This window comes from Lemur catta, chromosome 3 (genome assembly GCF_020740605.2).
Source record: "Lemur catta isolate mLemCat1 chromosome 3, mLemCat1.pri, whole genome shotgun sequence".
Classification (NCBI taxonomy): Eukaryota; Metazoa; Chordata; class Mammalia; order Primates; family Lemuridae; genus Lemur; species Lemur catta.
Window position 1 is genome coordinate 85,544,699 of NC_059130.1, and position 22,053 is coordinate 85,566,751.

Below are 22,053 nucleotides of genomic sequence, written 5' to 3' on the forward strand. Positions count from 1 at the left end.
GCTAAGGTGGTGGGAGAGAGACACTGAACAGATGAGATACAAGAGTTTGTAAGGTCGTAGCAAGAGCTGTCGGGGACAGTTTTAAACAGGGTGGGCAGGCTTCCAAGCACAAAGGCAAGAGGCCTGGGAGGGAATGCTCTTCCCCAGACGGGGACCAGGCAGGACGAGCCCCGAGGCGGGAGCAGGGCCATGCTGTGGGGCAGTGAGGGCGCCAGTGTGGCTGGCCAGGTGAGAGGAAGGGGGCGAATAGATGACAAGGTGGGAGGGATAAAGGGGCTGTGGTTGTGAGGACTTGGCTTTTCCTCAGAGTGGGATGGGCCTTTTGGAGAGTTTTGAGGAAAGAAATGACTGATGTGACCCCTATTTCTGAACATAGCCACCTCAGTAACCCCCGTGGCTGCGCTGGAAACAGGGTCTCCAGTCCAGGTGCAGCAGGCTCGGTCACCCAGCCACTGTGGCTTCCTGCAGCCACCCTACTCCCCAGCAAAAGGCTGCAGGACCCCGCACCAGTGCTACAGCCTTGGGGAGCTCCTAGCCTGGTCTAGAACAAACAGCAGACAGGAAGCAGACTGATCTAAACCTGAGTTGGGTCACAGGTCTGCTCAGTGGAGGCACAGAGGGGCGGGATTCAGAAAGATTCCACATAGAAGGTGATGCAGAGCTGAGAGCAGAGCTGAGGAGGGTCTCTGCAGATGGAAGCTGGGCATTTTAGGCAGGGGGGCCCATGTGCAGAGGCATGGAGGTGTGCACCAACCTGTTGTGCTGGGTACTGTAAGAGTTAAGAGGTGTGGCCAGCAAGATGTGGGGGAGCCAGAAGGCCTGCCTGCCCCATTGGCCTTTATCTTGCTGAGGACAGGAGCCACTGAAATGACCTAAGGGGAGGGAAGCTAGGAGCACCTTTGTCTTCGGAAGGCCTGCCTGGGCTGCCAGGTGAAGGATTGATGGGGGTCAGGGGGGCTGCTGGTGAGAGACCAAAGAAGAAGAGAGCTGGAGCCCAGCACTGGAGCTGGCAGCTTGGTCATTTTTTGATATGGGGATGAGGGAGACTGCAGGGCTAAGAATGATGCGTGAGGGACCTTGAGCCTTCGAGTGCCAGGACTCTGTCTTCTCCCTTCTGATTCTCCCACTCCCAGCAGAACTCCTGGTCCAGGTGCTCCCTTCCCTCCAAATTCAAACCTCCATTTCCACACTTCGTCTTCCAGCCCTGCTTCCCTTCCTTATTCTCCTGTTCATTATCTTTCCCTTTCTTCAGTGCAGAGCCTACAGAGTCCTTCTGCTTCCATTTTTTTCCATTTGAATCCTTTAAGAACATTGTGAGGTACAAACCCATTTTGGGGGTAACAACAAAGAACTGACTAGCTCAGTGCTCTGTGAACCTTGCAACTCAAGATTACTTAGGGACCTTGGCCAATAACTGAGCCAATCAGCCTCTGCTGTGCTCCAAGGCACCCAGACCTGGAATACAGCAGTTGTCATTTGCCAGGGCCACCCCAGACCTGGGCTCCGGCCAATGAAAGCAGCAGTGTCTCTGGCTGGAAAGGGCTTGGGCATGGGCATCAGGAGACCTTTGGGACCCGCATTTCCCTGGGATCCCTTGTGTGCCCTTGGGCAAGGCCATCCCTCTTTAAGCTCTGTCCTTATCTGTAGAATGTGGGCAAGAAAACCAGTCTGCCTTCCCCATAATCCACAGGGCTTCGGTGAGACTCAAAGGAGGCAATATTTGTGAGCATTCTTGGTAATGGGAAGGGTTGTGCAAATGGAACACCCCTATTTCTTGATCTCAGTCAGGCCCAGAATCCCCGAGGCCTTGGTTTACCACTTTTTGGATTGTATGGTCAATTTCATGGGTTCTTCATCCCCAGCAGGATCTTAAAGTAGGTGCTTCTGAGGCTTGTGTCTCTTCCCACCCTACACACTCTCCCAGGGGAGTCCCACCCCACCCACTGTATGCAGATGAATACCAAATCCGTCTCCCTCTCAGACCGCTCTCCTGAGTCCCGTCCCAGTGCAGGCTGCAGCTCTCAACACCACAGACTTCGTGGTTCATAAACAACACACATTTATTTCTCACAGAAATGTGGAGGCTGGGACATCCAGGATCAGGGCCTGGCAGATTCAGTGTCTGGTAAGCCTGCTTCCTGGTCATAGATGCCGTCTTTTCACTGTGTCCTCACATGGTGGAAGGGGTGAGGGAGCTCTCTAGAGTCTCTCTTATAAGAGCACTAAACCTATTCCCTAATCCCTAATCTCTCTCAAAGGCCCCACCTCCCACACCATCACCCTGGGGGTTAGGATTTCAACAAATGAATTTTGGGGGATGCAAACATTCAGACCATCGCAGCAGCCAACCACATGTCTGTCTCCACTACCTTGTCGCACAGTCCCTCAAGCTCACCATGTCCAGACTGAACTCCTCCCCTGCACCCCAGACCTGCTCCTGGTCCTGGGCTCACCACTCAATGTGGGGCGCATTAGCTCAGTCATCCATCCAGCAACCTGGGTGCCATCCTCAACACTTCCCTCTCCCTCCTCCAACCTGTCGACCGCGAGGTTCTGAAATTCCCCTTCCTCACTCTCCCGCAGGTCTCTATTCTACACTGCACAGCCTGGCCACCATTCCCTCGGCACTGTCTGGCCAGGTCTCCCCGTTTGTGCTCCTGTGCACCCACCACCCAGCCCTTTCGCCCCACTGCAGAGTGAGCTATCTGCTGCTTCCCTTTCCATTTCTTCCATTCTGTACCCCAGAGCCCTCCTTGCCCCCCACCCTACTCAGCCATTCTAGTGTGTTTTAATGTGTCTTTTCAGTTTGTAAGTGTTCTTGCAAAATGTGGATGCTTTTGTGCATACTATATACTTTTTTCACTCAGCACTGGGTTTTGGGTCCCACGTGTGGTGCTGCATGTACCCCCTTCTCTAACCGCTGCACAGGACTCCACAGCAACATTCTCTCCCCGGGGATGGACGCCCAGGCTGCCTCCTCTTCCCAACCCTGCAAAGAGCAGCAATAGACTTCCTCATCCATCTCTCTGTATGGATCCATGGAAGATTCCCCCGAGATGTGAGCCCATGAGTGGAACTGCTGGCTCATGGGTATGCATAAACTTAATATGACAGAGTAGTGACAGATTCCTGTCCAGAATAGCTGCACCAATCTACTGTCCCAACAGCAGTGCCTGGGGGTTCCTGTATCCCCATGAGGAGGGAGCTTTCTAAAGCAGACATCTGCCTACATCTCTCCCCTGCTTAGCACCCTTCCCGCCTCTAGACTCCATTGCACGACGACATATCTGCAGTTGGTCCTTGGTCACCTGTGCCCTGTTCCCTTCCATACACTCTCACCATGTGGTCATCTTTCCAAATCCCCTGGGGGGGGTCTCTTCTCTAGGAAGCCTCCTCTGACACCCCAAACCCCAGCTGGCCATGTACTTCCTCTGGACTCCGCAGCCCACATGCTGGCCTGCTGTGCTGTTGATGTCTTTATATGCTTCTGATACTTCCTTTCGGCCGAAGTTCCTCAACCTTGGCACTTTTGACAATTTAGGATGGATAATTCTTTGTTGTGGGGGCTGTCGTCTGTATTGTAGGGTGTTGAGCAGTACCACTGGCCTCTACCTGTTAGATGATAATAACACACCCTCCCCCAAGTTGCAACAACCAGAAAGGCCTCCAGACATTTTTTAAATATTCCCTGGGGGTCAAAATCACCCCTGGTTGAGAACCACTGCATCCAGCTATGAACTGCTCAGAGTCTGGGGCTGGGTCTCATTCATGTGTGTATCCCCGGCACCCAGAGCAGGCCTGGTCTAAATTAGGTGCTCAGTAACTATTGCTAGAATCAGTGGTGGCCAATGACTGGGCAAAGTCCCAAGGGTGGGACTCAGAGATCAGTGTTCAGCATATGCATGACGTTGTGGGCAGGGGCGTGGGGAGGGTGTCTCTTCTTTCCCTCTCCTTTCCTTCCCCCGAGGGCCCCCCAGATCATCATTTCCTTTTGTTCTTGTAATGTGGGGAGGGGAAACTGAAACGTCCAGCAGACTTACTGTGTGGCCTTGGGCAAGCCATTTCACCTCTCTGAGCCTGTTACCCCATTTATGCAATGTGGACAAAACAGCCTGTGTGCATCAGTAAATGTTGACTGAGTCAACAAATGAAGGCCATGCTCCTCTCACAGCTTGTTGCGCAGAGTGACGGCTGCTCCAGAGCCCAGGGCACCTCCCATGAGGAAAAGCTCAGGGTGGAGAGCTGAGCCACATGGCATTTATAGTGAGCATAGCTGGGGCTTAGCCACCCTGAGGATGGCTGGGGGCTCGGGGACATCACTGCTTCAAGGACATCTTCCAGGAGCCCAGTGCCTGCATGATCCAGGAACGCCGCTGGTGGGAGGTGGGCAGGTGCTCACAGCTGGGGCTCCAGCAGTGTGTGGCAGCCGGGTCGCACACCCACGGGTCCCCGTGTGGCAGCGGCCAGGAGTTCCGCCAGCAGCTGGCCAGGATGTGGTCCTGGGCCTGGGCTGCATAGATGCACACTGATGCTTCTGGGTCGTGTCTCAAGTTTTCCAGAGCTGGGTCATAGGGCAGGGAGAGGCCACGTGTTAAGACCAGGTCCCCATGTGGGTCTCAAATCTCATCCTTCCTTCCCACCTCCATGCCTTGCTTTAGGCACCCTCTGCTCAGAATCCCCTCACCTCCCTTCCTCCCAGCCCTTCCAGTTGTTCACATCTTTCAAAGCCTGAATCAAAACTGCCTCCTCCAAGAAGCTTTCTTGAACTCCTCCAGCCTCCTTCAATGCTTCCTTCAGCTCCCCAGTTACAAAATGAATCTTCCCCCTGACTTAAGAGTCTGAACTACTTGCCCTGAACTAGATTTTGGTCTCATTTTCTTAATGAGCTTGTAAGTTCTCCCAGGGTGGGGCTGTGAGTTCTGGGTTCCTAATACTGTTCACCCTGGATAAAGACGAGCACAACTGAACCGAGTTGAAAATCCCTGCCTTGGACACACCCCTTCCCTGTCCCTGTCACCCACTGTGATCCTACTCATTCTTCATAACCCCTGAAATCTCACTAGCCCAGCGCATGACTTACCAGCTTTCACTTCGTCCAGACGATCCTCTGTCATTATGCTCTCCATGCAGGGGACCAGGGACCCTTGAGCATAATCCAAGAGTTGAGTGCATCCTTCTCCTGAATCTGACCCCACTACATCCCACTCTGGGACCAGACCTCCTCAGAGAAGCTGTCCCCACCGTCCTCCAGCCCCATAAATGAGGACACAAAGGGAGAACTTCATTTGGACTCTGGGGCAGATTCCCCAAGAGGGGCCCTGGGAGAGATGGCTGGTCCAGTGGGCGGAGATGTCCCCAAGATGGGGGCAGGATCTGGGTTACAGCTGACTCTGCCAGTACAGCCCTAGGCTAGCCTCTTATGCAGGCTTGGCCTTAGTTTCCTCATCTGTGACACGGGGAAGTGCTCCCTCTGCTGCCCACCTCTGCAGGGAGTTTGAGCAGCAATAACATGCAGGACCCGGAGCACCTTGCACCTGTCAGGCACGGCTGTAGTGGGGCCCCTGGAGAGGCCGAGACTCAGCTGTGCTGGGTCAAGATTCTGTTCCCAGTGACTCCTCGGCAACATTACTCGGTCCTCCCCTGCTCCCCACCCGTGCCAGGCTCACGTGGTACCTGCAGGTCCTTGAATAGGCTAGACCTCTCAGAAGGCCTTTCCCTCGCTTCTTTACCTGGCTAATTCCTTTCTGTCCTTGAATAGTCAATTTAACAAGGGCTCCCTCAGGAAGTCCTTCCTGCCCCTGCCCCCAAGCTAGGTTAGGTGCTTCTCTGGGTTCCCAGAGCATCTGAGAGCTTTTCTCTGTATATACTGTGTTGTATTTTACTTGTGACTTATGAGTCTTCATCTCCTGCCAGACCAGAAGTTTCTTCACCTTAGATCCACTGGGGGATGAGAGGGGGAGGGACAGCCTCTGAGGACCCTAAAGTCACATGCAAAATTGTATGCATTTCTGAACCCTAGGGAAAGTGTTCACAACCATCTTCAGAATTCTCCCAGAAGGCTCATAACCCAAAAGGGGTTAGGAGTCACTGCACTGTGCTGGGAGCCGTCTACAGGCAGATCCCGGCTCCACTCAGCTTCATTTCCCCAGCACAGACCCCAGCACAGAGAAGATTCCTGGGTGCTAAACACTAATGATTTTAGAGGTGATCAATTTGTAGCAAGATTTAAAGAAATCAACATGTAGGGAATAGATGTCACTCCATGTGAGAAGCTGCTCCCCACATTCTGAGGGGTGCCCCCCATCCTGGGAGGTGCTCTTCTGTCCCCACATGGGCCATGCCAACAGCCACAGCCTCCACCCCACCCCCACCTGTACCCCCTCCTGAAGGGTTCTTTGTTTTTCCAGCCGAAGCATCATGCCTGACACCGAGTAGGGGATCAAACCACTGGATAGGCAGATGGGTTACTGAATGGATGAAAAACAGCAGATGCATCGGGGAAAGGTACTAAAAGAGGGCGAGGCACGGTGGCTCACGCCTGTAATCCTAGTACTCTGGGAGGCTGAGGCGGGTGGATCACTCGAGGTCAGGAGTTCAAGACCAGCCTGAGCAAGAGTGAGACCCCATCTCTACTAAAAATAGAAAGAAATGATATGGCCAACTAAAAATATATATATATAGAAAAAAAATTAGCCGGGCATGGTGGCACATCCCTGTAGTCCCAGCTACTCAGGAGGCTGAGGCAGTAGGATCGCTTGAAGCCCAGGAGTTTGAGGTTGCTGTGAGCTAGGCTGACGCCATGGCACTCACTCTAGCCCAGGCAACAGAGTGAGACTCTGTCTCAAAAAAAAAAAAAAAGAAAGGTACTAAAAGAACCGTCACCTTACAAATGGTATCATCTCCAAGCCTCTTTACAAGGTTTCCTGGTCTTTGGTGAAGGATATGTGGTCATTTGGGGAGAGGTGAGTGGCTGGGAGGAGACGGGCCCAGCATGCTGTCAGAAGGCTCTTGTGGGGGGATTCTGGGCAGTGGGGAATCTGCTACGTGTTCTTTTCCAGAAAGGCAGAGGTTGGAATTGTGGGGAATAGAATGCAGGTGACTAACGTTGAGCGCCTTCACGTGCCAGGCCTCACCTTTCAAAAAACATTCTCATCCAGTCTGTGAAATAGAAGTTGGTTCCCATCTTACAGATGAGGAGACTGAGGCTCAGTGGGAATAAATGACCCAGTTGGGATCGCACACAGATAAGATCATGGAGCTGAGATTCTGCGTGACTCTTTCTACTGTGCTGCATGGCCCCTCCTGCCACGGTCGGCAGGGGATTTGCCCAGGCTCCTGCTGGGCTTGGGCTCAGGCTGTACTCGAGTGGGGAGCAGCAGTTCTGCTGCGCACGGTTGCCAAGGTCATGCCCTGCAAAGACTTCAGGCTGAATCCAGCCTGTGGCCCACTTCCTAAGCCATGATCTTAGAGTGGGGAAGAACATTCCAATTTGCACCATGGCTGTCTGCTGGCCACGTCTTGCACCCAAGGGGAGGCATCCACCCAGGTGCTGGAAGGGCTGGCAGCCTGGGAGGCAGCAAAATGGAGAGCAAGCAGAGCCCTGGCAGCAGGACTAGTTGTGCTAGGGCAGGTTACCTATGAACATGACCGAGGACTTCCGGAGGGAGGCCCGTGGGTTCTTGGCGTACTCCAGGCTCTGGCTGAGGAATGTGAAGGCATGGTCTCGGTAGGTGTTCACCTGGGACAGAGAGAAAACCCCAAAGTGCCAGGCCCTCAAAGGGACTAATTACCCATCCATCCCTCTCGAAGCTAGGAATGGTGACCCTGGCCCCTGCCTCCTAAACATCTCTGCTAACCTCTACAGCTCCCCTAGGAGAAGGGGCAGCTTTACTCAGAGTCCCCAGCACCCTGAACAGGGCCTGGCTTGGAGCAGGTGCCCAAAAAGTGTTAGATGAATGAGTGAACAAATGAATGAATAGGTCACTAACTCCTTCTTAAAGCTAAGGTCAACCTTCATATGAGCAGAGCTTTTGACATCATAGAGAGCAAAGAAGAAACCGAGAAACCAGAGGGGTCTAATACAGAGATCACAGGCTGATGGCCACAAGTCTCAGTAACCTGCAGATCAGTGACCAGCACAGTGTTTTAAAGAAGCTAAATTGATTGCTAATCAGTCTTATAAAAATGTAGGATTCTAGCTTTTCTTGGGAAAGCAGAGGACCTGCCACAAGGGGCCTGCATGTTGAGCTGGAGTTCTCCACTCCAGCCTTCAGCGGGGCCTGGGCTCTTGCAATTGCTTGGGCCCCGGTGTTTCCATGTCACTCATGATTATCTGCCCAGTCACTGGCCACTGTAGGCATCTGAGTCAGCCACTGCCCAAACACTGACTCCTGACCTCTGTTCCCCTCTGTAAAGTGATGATAACAATATCAGACCCTGGATTGCAGAGGCTTTGAGCATTACTGCTAACAGTGTCAATCCTGTAACAATCTGCTGCTCTGTGTATTTATGTTAGATTGGTGTGCGGGGTGCTGGACACCCCACCCACATCTCCCTTCATATGGAAGGATTTATTCCCCCAGCTCTGGCCCAAGGTGGAGTCCCTTCCTGGGGTGGCAGGCAACCAGTGACAGATGGACACAGGGGTGTAAAGACCTGACCCCAGCCCCATTTGGCAGAGACCTCTGCTGAAGGTACGCTGTGGCTTGACTTCCGTCTGCCACTCCTCTCCCACCCTCCCTTCCACAGGAGTCGAGGACAAGGGTGCTCCCCTGTAGGTCTCCTGAGAGATGATCCCACCCTGCCATGGCACTGGGGAAGGTATTATATTGATAGATTGGGACTAGATGGTAAAGCTTCCCAAATGCCATGTGCAGGGCTGGGCTGCACCCTGCAGTGGGGTGATTCACAGTGTGTGTGGCTCAGTCCTGCCTCACCGTGTTCACAGGTATCACCTAGAAAGGGGGTTCTGTGGCCAAATAAGTTTGGGAAACCATGAAGCAAACAACCATGAACACGTTTCCTCAGCACAGAACATCTCAGAGCCTTTAACGTGCTGATGTCACTGCAAATCTCCAAGAGGAAAATGACAATGCAGTATTTCCCAAACTTACTTGTTTTGGAACTTTCTCCCCCATGGGGCACATCTCGTGAGACTGATGTCACAGGGAGTTCACCCTGGGGATTGACATTATAGAAAAGGGAGCCAATGGAGCCCTTTAGGCAGGAACATAATATAGACAGACTCGTGTTTTAACAAGACCACTCTGGTGGCCTGGCTGGGGAATGGGTTGGAAGGGATGAGGTTAAAGGCTGGAGACCACTTGGGTGGCTGGACCGATGGCTCAACTGAGGGAAGTCCATGCACTGAATTAAGGGCAATGACAGTGGGGATGTGGCGGGAAAAAACAGACTCAGATATTTGGGATATTCAATAGTGCTCAGATATGGAGAGTGAGGGAGATGAGGAGTGCTGGAAGATTCTAGGTTTCTTCTTTGGGGATCTAGAGGGACAGAGAACTAAAAAGGAAGGCCGTAAGTTCAAAAGAGACATACTGAGCCCAAAGAGCCTGTGGCTCGTCAGGGCAAGTGTCCAGTAAGCCACAGGGAACAGGAGAGGTGGGCAGAGAAGTCAGAGATGGAGATGAACATCCGGAGCCAACAGCTTGCAGGCGGTCATGGAAACTGTCAGGCAGGATGCTGGTGTAAAAGGAAGGGAGAGAGAAGGACGGAACTCCCCACCTCCCACGCACGTGTAGGGAACCACTGTGGTCTCCAGGAGCACTCACAAGGAACTTGCAAATTTTGGCCACTGTCTGCTGCTGGCTGTCCCAGGGCTTCCGGCTGTAAGCTCTTTTCGGCAACTCCCAAGCCATGAAGCAAGAACATTGGAACAGGGTCTTCACACATATCTGGGGACCAACAGGAAGACAGTTATCAGAGCTGTGGAATTCCAGGACAGCCAGAACATATTCCAGAAAAAAAAATTGTGTGAAAACTGGATTTTGAAAAATTGGTGTATATTGAAAGCATACAAGTGATGTTGGCTGTTTTAAGGAGGAGTCGGGACCTGGTGCCTTTGGAAAACAGCGGTGGCCAGACACGGGTAACTGCCCCTGAGGGCCGATTGCCAATCTGGCGTGCTTCCTGTAAAGGCAGGTGCAGCTGCAGCGCCCGAGGGGAGGGCAGAGGGTCCAGTGCCACACGTACCTGGCCCACCTTGGCGTTGCCCTCCTGCATGGTCAGCAGCAGTGGCACCAGGGTGCTGACCAGCTGCTCCTCCATGGCCTTGGTGCGTGGGGACCGAAGCTTCTGGACCACCTTCCCGTACAGGCTGATGGAGGAGGAGCGCACGTCCTCTCGTGACTGGGGAAAACCAGAGGCTCAGGGGGGCTCCCTGCTCCGGAAGCCCACCCAGTGGGGCAGATGTGGGGCCAGCGCTCCCCTCACTCCAGCCTAGGTCTGGAGCTTTCTCCACCCTTCCCAGCCAGGGGCCCTCTAACCTAAAAGTAGCCTTAGTGGCAAGTAGAAAAATCCCTCCTCTGCTGGGACAAGTAAAAAAAATATGCCCTCTCTTTGTGGACCAGTTGCAATAAGATAACCCTCTGTGGGGAGGTGGGATCCCTTCCCCCGACACTCTGTGGATTCCTCACGTCACTGAAGTGCGGCAGCAGGACCTGCAGAATCTCCAGGTAGACCGAGCTGTCCACCAACTTCCGGTCCTGCCCCTTGAAGATGGTCTTGAGGTTGTGGAGCGCTTCCACCACCAGCATCCCGTCCAGGCCCTGCAGACCCTTCACCATGGACGGCAGGAGGGTCTGCACCTTGGCCATCTGCGGGGCAGGAGCATTTGGGATGGGGGCTCCACCCCGGGTTAGCAAGTTGGAAGCCCCGCCTCTGATTCACTGAAATGAACCTGGTGCCAATCCCCACTCCCAGGCCTCTGCTTATCCATCCCCCTGCCTAAATGCCCTCCGCTGAGCTCTCGCTGCTCTCTGAAGCCCTCTTTGGCTTCATTGGCTCCTTCCTGCCCTAGAGCCCTGAGGCCCTTTGCTGTCCACCCCCTTCCTTGGCATGACAACCCCGCGTTGTTAGTTAGCTTTCTGAGTCTACATCCTGCCCTCTATCCCAGCTATATCATGAGCTGCAACAGTGCCTGGGAGAGAAAAGAAAGCCTTTTTTGAAACGCTAATGAAGGACCAGGCACGGGTGGCTCATGCCTGTAATCCTAGCACTCTGGGAGGCCAAGGCAGGAGCATCACTTGAGGTCAGGAGTTCAAGACCAGCCTAAGCAAGAGTCTCTATTAAAAATAGAAAAAATTGGGGCTGGGCGCGGTGGCTCACACCTGTAATCCTAGCCCTCTGGGAGGCCGAGGCGGGTGGATCGCTCGAGGTCAGGAGTTCGAGACCAGCCTGAGCAAGACCCCGTCTCTACTAAAAACAGAAACAAATTATCTGGCCAACTAAAATATACATATAGAAAAAAATTAGCCGGGCATGGTGGCACATGCCTGTAGTCCCAGCTACTGGGGAGGCTGAGGCAGTAGGATCGCTTAAGCCCAGGAGTCTGAGGTTGCTGTGAGCTAGGCTGACGCCATGGCACTCACTCTAGCCTGGGCAACAAAGTGAGACTGTGTCTCAAAAAAAAAAAAAAAAATAGAAAAAATTAGCAAAGCAACTAAAAATAGAAACAAAAATTAGCCAGGCATGCTGGCAAGCACCTGTAGTCCCAGCTACTCAGGAGGCTGAGGCAGGAGGATCCCATGTGCCCAGAAGTCTGAAGTTGCTGTGAGCTAGGCTGACCCCATGGCACTCTAGCCTGGGGAAGAGTGCGAGACTCTGTATCAAAAACAAAATAAAAATTTAAAAAATAAAATGCTAATGATGCATCAACAATCTGGGCCTCAGTTTCCTAATCTATAAAATCGGAATAATCACTGCCACTCTCTGCCCCTCCTATGCACACCGCCTTTAAGGTCATCATGAAAAACGTGGATTAGGAACTATTCACAAAGAATAAGACATAGAGAGAATATTAAGGGATACCCATTTTACAGATAGGGCAACTGAGGCTGGGACAGAACTGGTTGCTGATTCCAGCTGCCAGCACCTGAGAGCCTGTGATGGCCAAGCTGCGTCCTTCCTCCAGCCCAGGGCCGGCTGGGCCAGGCTTTCCTCTGCCCTCCACTCACCTTCTCAGTCCTGCGGGCCAGGATGCCCAAGCCTCGGATGGACAGCACCTTCATGATGGGGTCGCGGTGGTCCAGGCCTTCCACCATCCGCCCCAGAGAGTACTCCTCGGGGATCCGGCGCACCTGCTCCATCTGGAGGAGCTGAGGGAACAAACGGTAATCACGGCCCGGGCGAGGGGGCAGGCAGCCCTGCTGTCCCACGCACTGGGAGTGCGCGTTGAGTAACCAGGCTCAGCCTCTGCCCAGAGTTCAGACTTGGAAAACCAACAGTGTGACGTCCATCGGCACCTCCTGGCAAAGCTGAGCAGGTCACGCGCCAGCTCCGAGCCCCTGTAGCTCCCCGTGGCCCTTCCCATCTGGCCCCTGCTCGCTTCTAGGGCCTCACTCCCAGCCGAGGGCCCACCCTCCAGCCACAATCTTACCACTAGCCGGCCAGCTTCTAGCCAAGCTGCCCAGCGTCCCCTGAACTACCCCCGCTCCCTCGTCCCCTCTGTGCTAGCAGGACGGCCTTCTGCTGAGACACCCACCTCCACTCGGACCCCATCACCTGGCAGCCCCTTGAAGCTATGCTTGACATTGCCCCGGCCTAGCCTAGGCTGACTGCCTCCTTCTCTGAGCCCCAGCGTGTCCTGCCACCCCCGTCCAACTGGGGGCTTCCTTGAGGACAAAATCTGAGCTATTTCTCCTTGTGTCCCTGTCACCCAAGGAACGTGAACTCTGGTGTGGAGTGTGTGCTTAGGGCACACTTGATTGAGTTCAGGTCCAACATGAAATTCGTCTCCTTTCCTCCTTAAGAGTGCCTGTCCCACTGTGTTCCCCATCGCAGGGCTCGTACCACCAGCCCCCCATTGTCCAGGCCAAGACTGGGCATCACCCTCACCTCCTCTCCCTCCTGCCCTCCTGGCCTTCAGCAGCCAGGAGGTCTTCAGTTCCTGCTGCATCATCCTCCTAAACATGTGTCCCCTCCACACCCTTGCCTAACTGCCACCACTGAGCCCATGTGTCTTTCCGACAGGAGGAAAGAGCTGGGGAGAGGCAGAGCTGGAGGAGGGGGCAGGGAAGGAGGGGCTCCCCCCATCCGCACCACCCAGACTCAGGCCAGCTCTGCACCAGGCCCTGGGCTAGGCACTCAGGACACAGAAGGGAGTAATGAGAGTCACACCAGCAGTACAACTGGCTCCAGAGAGCACAGCCTGTGTGCCAGGCACTGTTCTGAGGGCTTTGTGGGAATTCATTCCATCCTCATTGAAACTCTGAGGTGGGCAATTCATTCTTCCCATATTACAGGTGAAGACACTGAGGCACAAGCAGGTTAAGTGACTTGCCCAAGGTCACACAGCTCCCTTGAGGAGTCTCTTGCCATTGGCAGAAGCAAAGACACACACAATCACCACATAGAGGGCTGCAGGGAGCCAGGGAGGGACATCTGAGCTACATCAAAATGTCACAGCCAACGTAGTGGGGCTGACTCTGGCCAGGATGGGCACCTCTTCTGGGGAGGTAGAAGAAGACTGAACTTGGGTGAAGACTCTTGTTTCAGAGAGGGAGGGCCATTGCTCAGGGCCCTAGGGGAGCTCTGAGGACAAGTTAAACCTAGAGACCCTGTCCTAGGATTAGTGGGAGGATGAAGTTAATCAATATGTGTAAAGCTCTTAGAACATGCCTGGAAGACAGTAGGTGCTCAGTAAATACCAGCTGGCATTACTGCTGAGCCGCCCCCTTCTGGTCTGTCTCCAGCAACCTCTCCTGACTCGATGCTCCCCAGCACCTGCTCCCTCACACTCAGCTTAGATGTCTCTCCCTCCAGGAAGCCCTCCCTGGTGCCTCGCTCCTCAAATCTCCTGTACTCTCGCCACAGCCTGGACTTCCCACCATAGCACAAGTCTCTCTATGGTACCCCCTGTGTTATAATTTGTCTCCCCTGCTACACCAAGAAATCCTTGAGGGCAGGGTGGAGTCAAATGCGTATTAATGCATATTTGTATCTCTGGAGGCTGACCCACGGAGGGGCTCATCAAGAGCTGGTGGCTGCCCAGGACACTCGGGGCACTCGCAGAGCCCAGGAAAAGTGGAGCGTGGTGGGGGGTGGAGAGAGGCGGAGAAAAGGGAAGGAGGCCTATGAAGCTTTGTAGTCAAGAGAAATCACGCTCAGGGAAAGGCCTTGTAAATCATAAGGGACTGTTTGCACAGAAGAAATGACCAGGATGTGAACAGAGGCATGAGGAGCCCCCACCCCGTGCCCGGGTGCCCGCTGGTACCTCCACGAAGAAGGCGGTGGCGGTGATCTTGTGCTTCTCGTCGCCGCGCTCCAGCAGCGGGATGAGCAGGTAGAGGACGCGGCACAGCTCCTGGCAGGAGTAGTGCACCATGGCCCTGCGGGAGGGGAGGCGGATCCCCTCAGCCACCTGCAGGCTGGAGGCTTTGCCTGACCCTGGAAACCCTGGGCAAGCCAGGGTCACCTGGGTCATCCTGCATTCCCAGGATTTCCCACCTGAGGGGGATCTTAGAAGCCATTTTAACTGTTTGGTTTTACAGATGGGGAAACTGAGTCCCAGAATGGGAAAGCAACATGCCTGAGGGCACAGAGCAAGTCAGTATGGGAGACAACCTGAGGACCCCTGACTGCACAGGACCATGTCACGAGGAAGAGACAGGAAGGAGAGGATGTGAGGGCCACTCACAGTGTGCCAGGCAGCAGCCGGACACTTTCACATGTCACCTCATTCAATCTCACCGTTACCTTCAAGGCAGGTTACTGTTATGATCCCCATTTCACAGATGAGGAAACAGAGGCTCCAAGGGTGCCCTGCCCAAGGTCAGAGAGCTGGACAATGGCAGAGATGGAGCCTCAACCAAGGGCTCCCCATTCCAGCTGCCTTGCTCATTCCGCCAAGCCAGCAGTTCTCAAAGTGTCTGTCTCCACCCCCCCAGCCATGCCAGCATCCCCTGGGAACCTGTCAGAAGTGCACCATCCCAGACCCGCTGAAGCAGGAACTCGGGGCAGGGGAAGGGGGGGGGGTGCAGGCCCTGTAGGTGATTCTGATGCACATCTGAGGACCACTGCACTATGCCGCATGAATCAGTGAATCCAGCAAAGCGTGGCAGGGATGCAGGAGTCTGGAATGAGACAGCCTGGGTTCAAATCCTGGCCCCAGCACTAGCTGTGTGACTTGTGGCAAGTCACTTAACTTCTCTGGGCCTCAGTTTCCTTGTATATAACACTGGGCTAACAGTAGTGCTGTTTCATTGGTCATAGTGAGGATTAAATGGGATCATCCTTATAATATCTCTTGGCATAGTGCCTAGAGCATAGTAAGTGCTCAATAAATGTGGTTGGGGGCCAGGCGCAGGGGCTCACGCCTGTCATCCCATCATTTTGAGAGGCTGAGGTGGGAGGATTGCTTGAGGCCAGGAGTTTGAGACCAGCCTAGGCAACACAGGGAGACCCTGTCTCTCCAAAAAATAAAAATTAGTGGGGCATGGTCGTGCATCCCTGTAGTCCCAGCTACTTGGGAGGCTGAGAGGAGAGGATAGCTTGAGCCCAGGAGTTCAAGGTTACAGTGAGCTATGATGGGATCACTGCACTTCAGCACGGGCAACAGAGTGACACCCTGTCTCTAAATATATATATTTATGTATTTATATTTAATAATATATAAATATATTTATATATAATGTATAATTAAATTAAATATATGTTATATAATTAAATTAAAAATAGAGAGAAAGAGAAAGAAAGAAAGAAGGAAAGAAAGGAAGGGAGGAAGGGAGGAAGAAAGGAAGGAAAGAAAGAAAGAAATGCAGTTGTATCCTAAGAACCCTGGGGAGGGTGCGTCCTGGCACTCAGGGTCTAGGGCTAAGAAGCAGGCTCTCCTGCAAAAGTCACATCAGTGATCTCTAGGTGCCCCCCCCCACCGCAGCGGAGGCTGTGTGTGGTCAAGGGAAGAGCTCTGGGCTGGGTCAGCAGGTCATTTCCCAGCTCTGCCACTTCCTGCCTGTATGACCTCGGGTTCCTCTCTGGACTTCAGCATGCTCCTATGCAAAATATGTATTAATATTAATAATCCCTGCCCCCCCCCCAGTGACTGTAATGACAGTCACAGCTCTGTGTTGAGCTCTTACCATGTGCCAAGGGCGGCTCCAAGCACTTTATTGAATCCTTACCCCAGCCCTCAGCGCTGGGTCTTACTATTGTTCCCATGCCACTGAGGGAGGAAGGACCCAGAGGGAAGTAACTTGTCCCGGGTCACTCTGCCGGGAAGTAGCAAGCTGGGGTTCAGATGCAGGCGCACAATCCCCAACGCCACACTCCCAAGAGCTCGGTTACACTGCCGCTTCTGTGTTAGCGTGGAACTGCATTCATAGTGCCATAAGGGAAGGTGCTTTGTAAATAACCTAAGTGCCACACAATTGCCAAGAACCGTCACAACCAAAGTTACCCTGAAGAGTGAGCACCAGCTTTCACATCTGTGTTGGCGACCTGCCGAGGAAGACAACACCTCCCAGTGTAGGGAAGAGGTCACAGGCTGAGCAACGGGGCTTGCCCAGAGGCAGGTGCAAACCCAAGTCTGTCTGAAGATCCTGAGGTCCCTACCCCCCAACCCCCGGCGTCCCAGGGCCTCACCTTGCCAGGAGGGACACTCCTCGGTGGTGGTTCTCCGCCTGTCCCATGAGCTCCCAGCCATCCTGGTCCTCCACAAAGGTGGCCTCGTAAGAGCAGCCCATCTTCAGCAGCAGGGTTTTCACCACCTTCACCACCCAGCTGCAGAGACAAGGCAGCTGAAACCCCACGGCCACCCGGGCAGGCCTCTCCCACCGCCAGCAAACTAAAACTACAACAAAATTCCATTTTTCAACTCGCAGGCTGGCAAAGATAAAAATGTTTTATAATACATTGTGTTGGCAAGGATGTGGGGAAATAGATGCTCTCACACACTACTGGTGGCAGTGCCCTCTGCAGGAGGCAGTTTGGCAAATTGGACGCTGTAGGAGCCACTCCCTTTTACCTTTCATCACTCAATGGTCAAGCACTTTCCCACCACATAGTCCTGTGCCACCTTAACATTTAAATGCAGAAGCCCTTTTGCTATGCTCATCCTACTTGCAGGAATTCATCCTCTATATAAATCACATGTGTGCGTAAAGACATATAAACAAACTCACTGCAGCATTGTTTGTAATTGCAAAGGGCTGGGATGAACCTAAATCAGGAAGAGCATGGTTAAATAAATTATGGAACACCGGAATTCTATACACAGGGATACTATGCGGTTGTTAAAAATAATGAGACAGCTGTCTACGTAATGATCTCCAAGATAGAGTATGTGATAAAAGCAAAAAAGAGAGTGTGTGAGGCATGCTACCATTGGAGTGAAAATAGAGAATATGAGCAAATGTGCTTGTCCTTGCATGTTTGTGGCTACCTCTGGAAGGGCGTGGCAGAGTCTGGCTGTCTTTGGGGAAGGTAACAGGGCAGGGTAGGAAAGCAGATTGCATGTTAATAATTAACAATTTTTAAAAATGGTTGGGCCTTGGATACACACCTAATACAAATAATATCTCTAGGGAGGGAAGGAGAAAAATTAAATAGCGAGATCCTGGGGGAGGGCTGATTCTCTCCCGCGATCCAGCGCTACACAGTCTGACGCACAGAGCAGAGGCTCCAAAATAGCTGCTGAGCAAACTGTTGGCTCTGATAACAGTGTGCCTTTCTCCTCTAGTCCCAGAACTAATTGCTCTGATTGATAGGGCCCCTTGCTGGATCACCCCCACCCCTCACTGCCAGGGACAGCATGGCCAAGAGGGATAGAACATACCGCACAGGTATGAAGGGCTCTTCGTCCTTCTTGGCGTCCTTGCAAGGAGCCACGCGGCCAGGCAGGCTGAGGCCGATGTGGTAATGGACCTGAATGAGCAGGGCCAGGAGCAGCTGCGGGTAGATGCGCCTCACGCGGCCCACGCAGCTGTTGACGGACAGGAGCTCGCACAGGCCGCTGGCTGCCTGGGGGGCAGAGGGCAGACGGTGAGATGTCCCGCCCGTCTCCCCAGCACTCCCAACGGGGGCCCCAGACTGCTCCTTTGCTCTTCTCTAGCCCAGATCCTCACTTCCCACCCCAGGCCCCTGGCTCCCTGGGGAGGCCCTGCTCCAGAACAATGACAACTGTCTGCCCTGTGGGTTTGGCCCAGCACACTGAGCTTTATGCAATCCGGGAAGAATCAAGCCGAAGGATCCCTTCCCACCATTTTGCAAGTGAGGAGACAGACTGAGAGCGGGGAAGCCACTTGCCCAAGGTCACCCTGCCCCTTGGGGGCAATGCTGGACCTTGAACCCAGGCTTTCAGATGCCAACCATCACGTCTTCTGCCTCTTCCTCATTCACAGTGTAGGCACACGGAATGGGAGGGGGCACCAGGCTGGCGTCTTCACCCTGGGCCATTAAACTACTCCCCTCCCCATGTGGCCAGCCTTAAGCAGGAGCCTGGCTCAAGTCCCAGCTCTGCCCCAAGGGGCTGGGTGTCCTGGGGCAACTTCTCCACCTGCCCATCCAGCTCTGGCGCTGGCATGGGCCCACCCTCACGCTTGGCCCACCAAGTCCTCTCTAAGCAGCAAGTGGGTGATGGGGGGTGAGGGGGCTCACAGGACCCGGTGACTCGTCTGGCTCCACCACTCCCTGGTCTCTCTTTGGGCCTCCAATTCCTCTTCTGAAAAGTGGGGTTACGATCCTGGCCCAGCCAGCCCCACAGGAGTGCAGAGATTGAATGAGAGCGTGGAGGGAGAATGCTTTATGAATAAACGGCCACAGCTGTGCCACTAAGGCCGCACGCAGCTGGCCAGGAGGAAAGCCTTTAACTGCGAAGTGAAAGAAACCCTGGCACCTTCCCCTGGAGGGAAGTGACCTAACGTGGGCTGGATGAGAACAAACAGCAGTTAACTCTCGTACTTTACAGCTCAGGAAGCCCTTCCACATACACTATCTCCCTCTTCTCAGCAGGCAGGATAAACAAAGCGGGAGTTATTACTACCCATTTTACAGATCTAAATACCAAGGGAGAGAGGGGAAGTGATTGACCATTGTTACATAGTGAGGCAGTGGCAGAGCTAAGACGAGCCTCTTGGACTCAAAGCCCTCGTACTTTCCCGTAGCCCAAACCTAGTGATTGCATTCAAAGAACACAGTCTGTGGTGTGGAGAAAAACCTCTGGTGATGTGCTATCAGCTCTGCTCTCGGCTCTGACCTGCTGATCATCAGCACATAGGATAAAAATGAGTCCAGGCTGTGTCCGTGCTAAACTACGCATGCTGAACAAGGAGCACAGCTGAGCGACTGAAGAACACACTCACACGCAGGATTGAAGAGGTGGATGAATGCCCACGTCGGGGAAGGCATGAGTGCTAAGGGCTTATGCACAGAACTGAGTGCTGGAGGACAGAGACAGAGAGGCACAGTAGGGAAGCACAGGATTGGGAGGCGGAAGATCCAGGTTTGAGTCCTGGCGCCGCCACTCGCTAGCTGTGTGACCTGGGGTAAGACGGGGAATGTCTCTAAGCAGCATCCTCTGTACATGGGATAACATTACACGACTCATTCCTCCAGCCACTATATCTCTGTTTATTTACTTCCCTCCACCAGAATGTCTTGTTGCCGAATCCCCAGAACGTATGAGTATGCCTCGCACATAGTAGGTGCTCAATAAATATTTGCTGAATAAATAAATCAGTCTAACAAAATTTTTTGAGTGCCTATTGTATGCCAGGTGTGTGCTAGATGTTGGAGATATGGTGAACAGAGCAGGACAGTCTCCGTGCATCTCACTGATGAGCCCAATGATCCCCCACACTACTGGCAAACCATCACTGGGGTAAACTCTTCCAAGACAAAGTATGCGAAGCAAAGTATACTATGCCCAGATTTGACCTGGTGAGGGAAATCAGGGAGGGCTTCTCTGAGGAAGTGATGCTTGAGTTGAAAGCTGAGGGATGGATAGAAGTTAGCTTAGTGGAAAGCATTTTAGGTAGAAGGAACAGCATGTGCAAAGGCCCTGTGACAAGATAGCACAGATGTGTGAAGTTCTGACAAAGACCGGAAAGGCTGGAACACGGCAGGCAAGTGGACGATGGCATGTGGTGAGGCTGGCAAGGGGAGCAGGGCCCTGCAGCACAGGCAGGAGCACTGTGTCACCCCTGTGGGCAATGGGAGGCCATTGAGGAGGCCGAGAAGAGGAGCTGTGCATGTCCCAGAGATTTTTTTGGCTGCAGTACAGATCGGAGGGGCAAGAGGACACAGGGCGGCGAGCAGGAGTGTTACCCAGCTGGCGTGGACCAGGCTGGGGGTGACAGAGGCAGAGAGAAATCCAGGTCTCCCGCACAGCCAGCTCCCTGAGTCAAAGCTGCCTTTTCCTTCCCAGGGCCAAGCTCTGAGCCTGGCAGCAAGAAGTGCTTAAACATTTTGTGTCACTTGAATGAATGAATATTGTCATCTCATTTATCTGTCACAGCTGCCACATGAGGCAGGTATTATTATTTCCATTTACACATGTAGAGACTGAGCCCCACATAGGTGAAGGGACTTGCCCAGGTCACAAAATAGTAACGCAGCAAAACCATTAATCTAGGATTTACACTAAGTTCCGTGAGTCCGAGTTGCTCTGTTTCCACTGTCCCAGGCTGTGCACTCGCCACAGGTAGCCCTGCTGTCACTGTGCAGTGCAGCACAGAGCCGGAGACTCGCCCGAGGCCACACAGCTAGTGGGCAGCCCACGCATGGGAGGAAGCGAGGACGGATGGCAGTGGGGGCGGGCGCGCTGGGTCCTCACCGCTAGGGGCACAGTGGAGGCCCGGCCTTTCCTGGTGACAGGCTTCTCCTTCAGGCTGGTCAGGAGCAGGTCCAGGAGGTCTCGGACATCACAGCTGGGCTTGCGCAGTATCAGCTGCCTCCACATCTCTGCTCCGTTGCTGGAGGTTAGGGGTGGGGAGGATTGGTGGTGGCCAGGGCAATGGGGCCCACCCCAGATGCTTGCCGGAGGGGGAAGGTAAGACGCCAGTGCAGTGGCATCCATGGGCACACCAGCAAGGAATAGTCCAAAAACACTCCCCAAGAGGCCGGGCTAACAGGGATTAAAACCCTCTTCCTCAGGTATCCTGCCAGGTGCTTTACATACAATACATTACTTCTGCAAATATCAACTGGGCATCTGCTGTACACCTGGACTAGGTAAATCTCTGGGGTACAGATGTGAACAATTCAACACATTTAAGATCACTGAATTCTCACAATGACCCTCAAGGTGGGCGCTGTTGTCCCCTTTTTACAGATGCAGAACTGAGGCCCAGAGAAATGAAATCAACAGTCCAAGATGACACAGCTAATGAGCTGCACGTGGCCAGGTCTGATGTCTCCAGAGCCTGTTCTCGTTCCTCTAGCCAAGAAGCAAGAATTGAGACAGTTGAGCCCTTGGGGGCTAGGATCTCGCACTTGGCACATACTGTCAGAGGGCACCGCTCCTGTCCCTTAGAAAACAGTGCACCAGGCAGGGAAAAGCATCCGTGCCAGGCCAAACGCCAGCTCGCAGCCACTTCTACCGTGGGACGTTGAGAGCACTGACAGCATGTTAAAGGGTTAACAGAACCTTTCCCCCTTCTTTGGGAGCTTTTGGACCTTCCATTCACTTTCTAGCTCTGTTCCCGTGGAAACCTGATAAAGATAGTACGTTAACTATGTTTCTAGGCAACATTACTTATGGTAAAAATGACCTGATGGGTAAATTGCATCTGGACTGGGAAGAACTATAAATTAACTATGAGAACTGATAGGGACGCTGTAGCATTCAGCTTCCCAGGCTGTAGTGACCCTTGTAACTGGGCT

General features: G+C 53.4%; 1 protein-coding gene across 1 annotated transcript in view; it reads right to left on the bottom strand.

The window, feature by feature from the left end:
* Window positions 1–4,245: 4,245 nt before the first annotated feature.
* The window catches only part of MROH7 (maestro heat like repeat family member 7), a 49,498-nt gene continuing 31,690 nt past the window's right edge, over window positions 4,246–22,053 (bottom strand). The window contains exons 14-24 of the mRNA XM_045547938.1: window positions 21,005–21,143; window positions 18,008–18,192; window positions 16,816–16,953; window positions 14,450–14,564; window positions 12,192–12,332; window positions 10,653–10,832; window positions 10,210–10,365; window positions 9,789–9,911; window positions 7,636–7,738; window positions 5,081–5,143; window positions 4,246–4,561 (exon numbers count right to left, since the gene is read on the bottom strand). Of these exons, the coding sequence (XP_045403894.1) occupies window positions 4,317–4,561; window positions 5,081–5,143; window positions 7,636–7,738; window positions 9,789–9,911; window positions 10,210–10,365; window positions 10,653–10,832; window positions 12,192–12,332; window positions 14,450–14,564; window positions 16,816–16,953; window positions 18,008–18,192; window positions 21,005–21,143 (1,588 nt within the window). The 3' untranslated portion in view covers window positions 4,246–4,316. The remainder of the gene's footprint in view (window positions 4,562–5,080; window positions 5,144–7,635; window positions 7,739–9,788; window positions 9,912–10,209; window positions 10,366–10,652; window positions 10,833–12,191; window positions 12,333–14,449; window positions 14,565–16,815; window positions 16,954–18,007; window positions 18,193–21,004; window positions 21,144–22,053) is intronic.